This window comes from Myotis brandtii, unplaced genomic scaffold, assembly GCF_000412655.1.
Source record: "Myotis brandtii unplaced genomic scaffold, ASM41265v1 scaffold150, whole genome shotgun sequence".
NCBI lineage: Eukaryota > Metazoa > Chordata > Mammalia > Chiroptera > Vespertilionidae > Myotis > Myotis brandtii.
The window spans coordinates 39,274-48,075 of NW_005355411.1; the positions used below are offsets into that span (position 1 = coordinate 39,274).

At 43.4% G+C, this 8,802-nt stretch overlaps 1 protein-coding gene and 3 pseudogenes across 1 annotated transcript; all 4 read right to left on the minus strand.

Moving 5' to 3' along the window:
- LOC102256961 overlaps positions 1-8,802 on the minus strand; it is a 44,724-nt pseudogene that overhangs the window by 20,909 nt on the left and 15,013 nt on the right.
- Positions 1-8,802, minus strand: part of LOC106725260 — a 38,402-nt pseudogene that overhangs the window by 3,922 nt on the left and 25,678 nt on the right.
- Positions 1-8,802, minus strand: part of LOC102261547 — a 19,626-nt pseudogene that overhangs the window by 3,111 nt on the left and 7,713 nt on the right.
- LOC106725263 (gastrula zinc finger protein XlCGF7.1-like) lies at positions 5,029-6,382 on the minus strand. Its single transcript, XM_014535764.1, has 2 exons — positions 6,363-6,382; positions 5,029-6,187 (listed from the first exon to the last, which is right to left on the minus strand). The coding sequence occupies exons 1-2, from the start codon at positions 6,380-6,382 to the stop codon at positions 5,428-5,430; spliced, it is 780 nt and encodes a 259-aa protein (XP_014391250.1). The 3' UTR covers positions 5,029-5,427.

Sequence of the window (8,802 nt, forward strand, 5' to 3'; positions counted from 1 at the left end):
TGTGGAGGGAATGGGCGGGGGGGGGGGTGTTGAGGATGGAGGGTGTAGTGGGAACGGGGTGGAGGGGAGCTATGGGGGGAAAAAAGAGAAACTCTGTAATAATCTGAACAATAAAGATTTTAAAAAAAGAAATTCATCGCAGTGGATGGGGGCACTGCATGACACCCAACATGTGGGCGAAGGTACAGAGACCCAGCCCAAATTTCCCAGGTCTCATGTGGGTCAAACTCTGCTCTGGGATCAAAGCGGAGGCAGACCAACAGCAGCTCACTCTGAAAGCAGGTTCCCAGGAAAAACCACTGCACGTGAGAAATGATGCCATTGCCCTGAACAAGGTGAGGCCAAGGGTGTCAAGGGAATGGGATGAAATGCATAACTGCAACCATGAACAGGAGCTGCAGCTGAGCCACCCTGTTCCTCAGACTGTACCTGCAACAGTGAGTGATGCACATCAGTGGTAGAGACTGTGTCTGACCTGGAGTCAACAATGGGTTAACATCCAGCTTTTGAATCTGACACTTGTCTGTGGTGTAAACTTGGAGAGCTGACTTCATTTCTCAGATACTGAATAGGTTGAGGAAGTTGATATGAGTTTCTACTTGTCCAGGTTGTTGAGCACACAGGGGGCATCCTACAGCCTGGGTTGTGGCCTTTTGCACCCTGAAGCCCTGGGAAGATGTCCGACTGACAAAGGTAAATAACACTTATATCCATATAAAGAATTTGTGAGACTTAAAAGAGAAAATGCTCAAAAATCTAACCCTGCAATCCTGGCAACAAGTAGTCAGCTTGTTACTTTTATTGATGTTGGAAGGCCAGAGTAAGCGCCATCAATCATCTGCATGTCACATTCAGCCAAAGGAGATTCAGGGAGCTCTGGTGAGGCTGCTGGAGAATCCCAGGTGGGGCCAACCACAATGAGACCTGAGTGCCCACAGCACCTGCTTCCCGGGAGCAGTTAGTGGCTTCTTGTAGGTCCCATTTCTTACTAAAATGCACCCAAAGATAAAGGTGCTTGTGGGCACCAGGGCAGTGAGTAGTGCCTGACCTGGGGAGGTGTCTGCAGGAAGAGGCTGGAGTTGTAAGGAGACGGAGACTGAGAAAAATCAATGCTGAGAGAGAATCATTGATCAGCTGCCTCCTGCATGCCCCACACTGGGGAAGAAGCCAGTGCACAGGCATCCTCCCTGACTGTGAATGGAACCATGACCTCCTCATTCATGGGTCCATATGGAAAAACTGGGCCATGACAACTGTGTTCTCAACAATAGTGTTCCTATCTCTTGCTCTCCCCCTTGTTTTATGAAATCAATGAAAAAAATTTTAAAAATCAATTAAAATATTTATTTAAAAATATTAACACATATTATTCTAATACAAAAAAAGCACTTAAGACTTTGAGAAAAGGCTCACTATAAATTCTTACAAAAAATACAATCAAACAACAGTGAGGTAGAAACACAAATTTACAGAATATCTTTAAACTACAGGCCTGGTCCACAACATTCCAGCACACAGGGGGCATCCTACAGCCTGGGTTGTGGCCTTTTGCACCCTGAAGCCCTGGGAAGATGTCCGACTGACAAAGGTAAATAACACTTATATCCATATAAAGAATTATACAAAAATGTTTGTACCAGCTTTATTAGAAATAACGAAATATTTACTAAAATGGACACACAGTGATATATTCAAAGATAAGAATATCTACCAGAGCACTAGTCGGTTTGTCTCTGGATAGAGCCTAGGCCTGCAGACCAAAAGGTCCCAGATTAGATTCCAGGCAAAGGCAAGTACCTTGGTTCAAGACTATTTCCAAGCTCAGGCCCTGGTCAAGGCTCATGAAGGAGGCAACCAATCGATGTGTTTCTCTCACATCGATGTTTCTCTCGACTTTCCCTCTCTCTTCAACTCTCCAAAAAAAAAAATCAATGGAGAAATGTCCTCGGGTGAGGATTAACAAAAACGAAAAGACTATCAAAAAAATAAAAAGATGATTTACTAATATATCTTTAATAAATGTCCAAGAATTTATGAAATATAAATTAAAGCAGGAAAATACTTCAAAGAAGCGAAGATAAGTATTAAAATGGAATGTAAATTCCTGGTTACTAGGAAAGTGGTGAAGAACAGGGACAGATTAAAGGAGGTCATGAAGCAACTACACAGTCATAGATATGATCAATATTATGAGTAGAACTAGTAGCTCGGTGCACGAAATTCATGCACATTAAAAGGGAATTAATTGCCCTAACCCGTTTGGCTCAGTGGATAGAGCATCAGCCAGCGGACTCAAGGGTCCCAGGTTCGACTCCGATCAAGGGCATGTACCTTGGTTTCGGGTACATCCCCAGTGGGGAGTGTGCAGGAGGCAGCTGATTGATGTTTCTAACTCTCTATCCCTCTCCCTTCCTCTCTTTAAATAATCAATAAAATATATTTTTTTAAAAGGGAATTAATTAGCAAACTGGCCACCTGTTGATTCCGTGAGGAAAGGGGCTACCTCCTGCCTCCTGTTAGGGTCCGGGGTGCAGGAGAATGGGGTTCCTGGCTGGCAGGCCACTTACAGCAAGCTATCCAACAGCGGATTCTGTGAGGAATGGGGCTCCCTCTTTGAAGGTTGGCCATACCGCCTGTTGAGCCAGGCCCAGAGTTCTCCCATGCCATGGCTTCCACCTCAACAATCCAGGACTGACTGCTGCTGGGTGCTCCTGATGCTCTGAGGGTGGGTTCTTCCCTCAGGCCACAGGAAAAACAGAGTGGGAGGGTGCATCCCTTGGCAAAACAACCCAGGATTCAGTGGGTCCATGCTCTGAGGGCGGGTTCCTGCCTCAAACCCCGCTCTCACTGGAAATAGCTCCAGGAAACAGCTCTGGAGAGGGTGCAGCCGTTGCCAAGAAACCGCTGCAAGACAAACTTCCTTCGCCTTGGTTGAGCTTCTGGATTGATGTTATACCCAGACAGCTCCGGGAAACAGCTCAGGGAGGGCGCAGCCCTTGGGAGACCAACCCAGAATTCAGTGGGTCCATGCTCCGAGGGCAGGTTCCTGCCTCAATCCCCGCCCTCACCAGAAAAAGCTCTGGGTAACAGTTGGGTGGGAGGGCGTTGCTGTTGCCAAGACAACCACTACAGAACTGACTTCCTTCCGCTTGGTGGGGATTCTGATGGTCGTGATAAACACCACCCATGGTTTTTATATAAGTAGATGATGGTTTCAGTTTCATGCACATGTCAAGATTTATAAAACAGCATATTTAACACATATAATTTACTAATTACAGCTGTTATAAAATGGCTCAAGATAAAAGAAATGTACATTCACTTATTTTGTAACAACAGGTTTTTCAACTCTATATTCAATCCACATTCTTATGCCCTCTGGGCAAGTCTCATTTCATTGACAGTAAATGTAACGAACAATGAAGTACTTTCACCCAAACCAGTGGTCGGCAAAATCATTAGTCAACAGAGCCAAATATCAACAGTACTTCTTCAAAACAGACTCGCCCAGGCCGAAAACCGACTTCAGCGCATGCACCACGAAGTTTCAATTGCACTGTACGTTCACACCCGCACATGGTATTTTGTGGAAGAGCCACACTCAAGGGGCCAAAGAGCCGCATGTGGCTCGCAAGCCGCAGTTTGCCAACCACGGACACAAACCAACAAGAATGCTGGCTGGGTCACAAAAGCCACATCCCTGGATTCAAGACACCCTTTGTTTTCCTCTTAGTTTTGCTGCCAGAGCACCAATGGCTCTGATGGGAACATCTGAGAAGCTACAGGAAGACAGAAAACATCTTGATTATAATCAAGGACAATGACAGCTCCACAGAAGATAAACATACCCAGATGTCCCTCAGATCTGTGTACACATGGCTCCTATAGTCTTTCCCTCAAAAAAATTTCTTGTTGCAGGTTTAGATGAAGACCATTCCATCTACTGGGCTGCAGTCTGGTCCAACAGGAATTAGGTTAGTGTTTCTGCAGTGAAACGGTTTCCACTCACTGCAGTGGTCCTGAAACCAGTGCCCATCACCCATGCAATAGTAGGCATTATGGCACATGGCCCTCTGCAAGACCTGGACAGGAGGTTCCCTTCAAATGTCTTAGCATTCCTTGAAAACAAGAAAAACATTCAAGCTGCTAGAAAACATACTTGAGGTTGTCACAGCTACACGCTCTTTGGAGTGATCTCTCTGTCTCAATGCATCCAGATTCACGTGAGGACTAGAGAGACTACAGTGTTTCCTGGGAAATTATGGGCAGCAATGTATTTGGCAAAAACTGCTGAGCTAATTCCTGCACCACAGTCTTCCCCCAAGGGCAAAAATGTTTGAGACCTCAGATAAATTTTTCATGTCATCATGCTTGGAGAGCCCAAATCTCCTTAGAAACTAACCCATAGAGTCAATTGAATGCCCAACATTAAAGAAGTCTTAGGGGAAAACCTTCATTATTTTGCAAAGAAAGAGCCGTGAGACTGGCAGTTCTTTCATTGGTCACTTAGGCACTCAATAAGTTCATCAATGGCATCAAGGGAAAGCTTGTCCCTGAAAATGGCAGGTCCTCTGCAAGATTATGTTTACTGGGGCCAACAGTAACCAGTCCTACGTGGTAACTCACGACAGAGAAACAAGTAACACTAAGGGTCCAGGTATTTCTAATTTACTTCAACAAATTAGACAACAGAGTTAGCTTCGCTGGGCCCATGAAGATGGTGATTGAGGCCATCTGTAGGGGCCTTTATAAGTGGTTCAGGTGAAATAACTTCAGCAACATAAATATGCAATGACATAGACCTGGCAAGATAGCTCTGTATGTCAAACAGTCCAACATAGATACATATGGTTACAACATACAAACAAAAAAACAGCACAGCAAAAATAGTTGCAGGTACGTTACATAATGTAGGTGATTAAATGTATGATATAAAATTCAGAGCAATGAGACTTCACACATTTTCTTATACAATTGTTAACTCCTAACGAAGAAACTACATTTTCAACACATCGAAGAAATTTTTCATATTCGGACTCTTTAGTGCAAAGCAAATTTACAAATTAGGCAGAGAGATATCTCACATTAATTACACTCATTACGACTTTCTCGTGTATGAACTCTCTGATGACAATGAAGGTGAGAGTTAGTTGTAAAAGACTGTCTGCATTCACTGCATTTATAAGCATTTTCTCCTGTATGAACTGTCTGATGATGGTGAAGGTTGGTGAAACTGGTATAAAATTTCCCAGTTAATGCATTTATAAGGCTTTTCGCCTGTAAGAACTTAGATATTATTGGAGACCATTGCGACCTGCAAAAGATTTCCCACATTCACTGCATTGATAAGACTTTTTTCCTGTGTGAACACTGATGATGATGAAGGTCAATGCTCCAGGTAAAAGATTTCCCACATTCACTGCATTTCTAAAGCTTTTCTCCAGTATGAACTCTCTGATGTCTGTGAAGGTGGGCCTTAGTGGTAAAAAATTTCCCACATTCAGTGCATTTATAAGGGTTTTCTCCAGTGTGAACTCTCTGATGACTGTGAAAGTATGCCTTAGTTTTAAAAGATTTCCCACATTCAGTGCATTTATAAGTCTTTTCTCCTGTATGAACTCTCTGATGATGATAAAGTATACTGCTGGTGATAAAAGACTTTCCACATTCACTGCATTTAAAAGGCTTTTCTTCTGTATGAAGTCTCTGATGAGTGCGAAGGTAGGACTTACTGGTAAAAGATTTCCCACATTCACTGCAATTATAAGGCTTTTCTCCAGTGTGAACTCTCTGGTGATATTGTAGTGCACCCCAAGCAGTAAAAGATTTCCCACATTCACTGCATTGATAAGGCTTTTCTCCAGTGTGAACTCTCTGATGACTGTGAAGGTAGGCCTTAGTTGTAAAAGATTTCCCACATTCAGTGCATTTATAAGGCTTTTCTCCTGTATGAACTCTCTGATGACGATAAAGTATAGTGCTGGTGATAAAAGACTTTCCACATTCACTGCATTTAAAAGGCTTTTCTCCTGTATGAAGTCTCTGATGAGTGCGAAGGTAGGACTTACTGGTAAAAGATTTCCCACATTCACTGCAATTATAAGGCTTTTCTCCAGTGTGAACTCTCTGATGACTGTGAAGGTAGGCCTTAGTTGTAAAAGATTTCCCACATTCAGTGCATTTATAAGGCTTTTCTCCTGTATGAACTCTCTGATGACTCTCTGATGTCTACGAAGTTTGGCGTTAGTGGTAAAAGTTTTCCCACATTCAGTGCATTGATAAGGCTTTTTTCCTGTGTGAACTCTCTGATGATTACGAAGGTGAGAGTTAGTTGCAAAAGATTTTTCACATTCAGAGCACACAAAACATCGCTTTCCAACATGAACCCCCTTTTCCTCAATAAACATGTGGGTGCAACTAATGTCTTTCTTATATTCTTTCCTGGTGTAACAATTTTCTCTCCTTTGAAACATCATCTCAGGAGTTGAAATACCATTTGGACTGTCCCTGGTCTGAGGGGCCTTTAGGTGGAGATGTCCTGATTGGGTAAGGACACCCCGCCCAACTTTCCTGCAGGTGAAACGATTCTGGGACACATTGAACTTGCAGCTGTTTGCAAGTGAGATTCTGTCCACACTTCTAATGAAAGACTTCTTTCTCACATGCTGCTGGTGAAATTTTACAGTGAAATAAAACCGTGTTGCACATGCCCCACACTTCAACAGTATCTGTCCGTGTTGTGTTCCCTGCAGCTCCATCACGTGGAAAATGTTTCCCAAGACTAGTCCACAACTCTCACAGGGGTGGCTCTTCTGGGAAGACAAGGCTAACGTGGGATTCGTTTCCTGTGACACTCTTACAGAAACCTTCTGTTCAGTCGCTGCCTCCACATTCTCTGCTCCACAGCAGCAACCTGAACAAAAGGAAACACTGGTGAAGTATGTGTCGATCCCATCAAAACAAAGTATCTTCACCACGAATGTTTATCTGTCATGACTAGGCATGATGCCATAGAAAGATTTTAAGGACCAGTGAGGTATCCTCTGAGGAAATTGCTGTTATACATATCGTGGCCCCAAAAGTCAGTCGATGATGTAAAACAAACCAATAGAGGGACAGAAGCACAGGACGGGATACAAAGAACAGAGGAAGTTCCTGAACCAATGGCTTCTATTTGGACCTTACATGCTGGCCATGTGAGTCTGTGTAGAATAATTTAAAGCTGCTCAAAGTCATAGAAATTAATTGTATTGGAGCACATGACGGTCAACATCCATATAATAACATGTGTGCACTTCAAGGTGCTGCAGGCATGGACCAACGTTGGCTTGCAGTAAAGAGAGACCAGTAAAAGAGGCAGATGTGCAAAGTCCAGTGAGGTGAACGTTATCTGTGGGCTGGGAATCCAAGAAAGGATCACTATTAGAACTGAGAAGTTGGCTAAATAAAAACAATTAGCACAAACACACATTAATTGGGTGAGGAATGGGCAACCGTAAGAAAACACTGGGTTTCTAGCTATGACTATAACAAAGGCCAGCCGAGAATTCCTCCCCAAAGACCCTTCTCCTAGGCAAGACTGCCTGTGGGTCCACTGTGTCATTAATAAAGTCCTGTTTTGCCCTAATGGGTTTGGCTCAGTGGATAGAGCATCGGCCTTTGAACTGAAGGGTCCCAGGTTTGATTCTGGTCAAGGGCATGTACCTTGGTTGCGGGCACATCCCCAGTGGGGGGTGTGCAGGAGGCAGCTGATTGATGTTTCCCTCTCGTGGATGTTTCTAACTCTCTATCCCTCTCCCTTCCCCTCTGTAAAACCATCAATAAAATACATTTAATGCCCTTGACCAGAATCGAACCTGGGACCTTAAAGTCCGCAGGCCGACGCTCTATCCACTGAGCCAAACCGGTTTCGGCTAGAAAGATTTTCAAGATGAGTGAGTTAGACAGTGAGAAAACTGCTGTTATAAATAACGTGGCCCCTAAAGTCAGTCGATGATGGAAATCTCACCAAGAGAGGGACAGACGCATATGAGTAGATACAAACAAGAGAGGAAGGCTCTACTCATTGTTCTTGCACAAACGGCTTCCATTAGAACTTTACATTCTGACCATGTGAGTCTCTGTGGAATAATTTCAAGCTACTCAAAGCCATAAAAATTATTTGTAGTAGATCACAGGATATACAACTTCAATATAATAACACGTGTGCTCTCCAAGATGCTGCAGGTATGGACCAAGGTTGGCTTGCAGTAAAAAGAGAACTGTGAAAGAGGCAGAGGTGCAAAGTCAAGACAGGTGAAGGTTATCTGTGATCTGGGACTCTAAGTACAGATGATCATAATTAGAACTAAATAGTTGGCAAAGTATCAACAATAAGCACAAACAAGCATAATTCGTTGGGGAATGAACAAGTGTAACAAAACACTGGCTTTCTACCTATGAATATAACAAAGGCCTGTCGTGAATTCCTCCCCAATGACCCTTCCCCAAAGAAAGATTGCCTGGGGTCCACTGTGTCATTCATAAAGTCGTGTTTCTTCTGTGATGAGGCATTGCTTGCAATAAATGATGCAAAGAACATGGAGGGTCAATACTGTGGTAGAACAACAAAGGACAAATGAAATCACAGTCAAAAGAAAAATGTGAGTGACATCAGCAAGATGGCAGGATCAGAGGTATGCGCTTCTTCCTTCATCCCCGTGTAAGTAGACAGCCTTCCATAAACAAAAACCCCAGAGGAAAATGGAATAAGAGTACCATGAAGACAAAAAGTATTACAGACACAAATAAAGGAGAACTGTA

What these genes read in the sequence shown, in the direction of transcription:
- LOC106725263 (XM_014535764.1), bottom strand. Translation starts at nt 6,382, where the DNA reads ATGTTGGAAAGCGATGTTTT. An exon ending in ATGTTGGAAAGCGATGTTTT is followed by an intron (nt 6,188 to 6,362) that starts GTGTGCTCTGAA and finishes AGGAGAAAAGCC; the next exon opens with TTATAAATGCACTGAATGTG.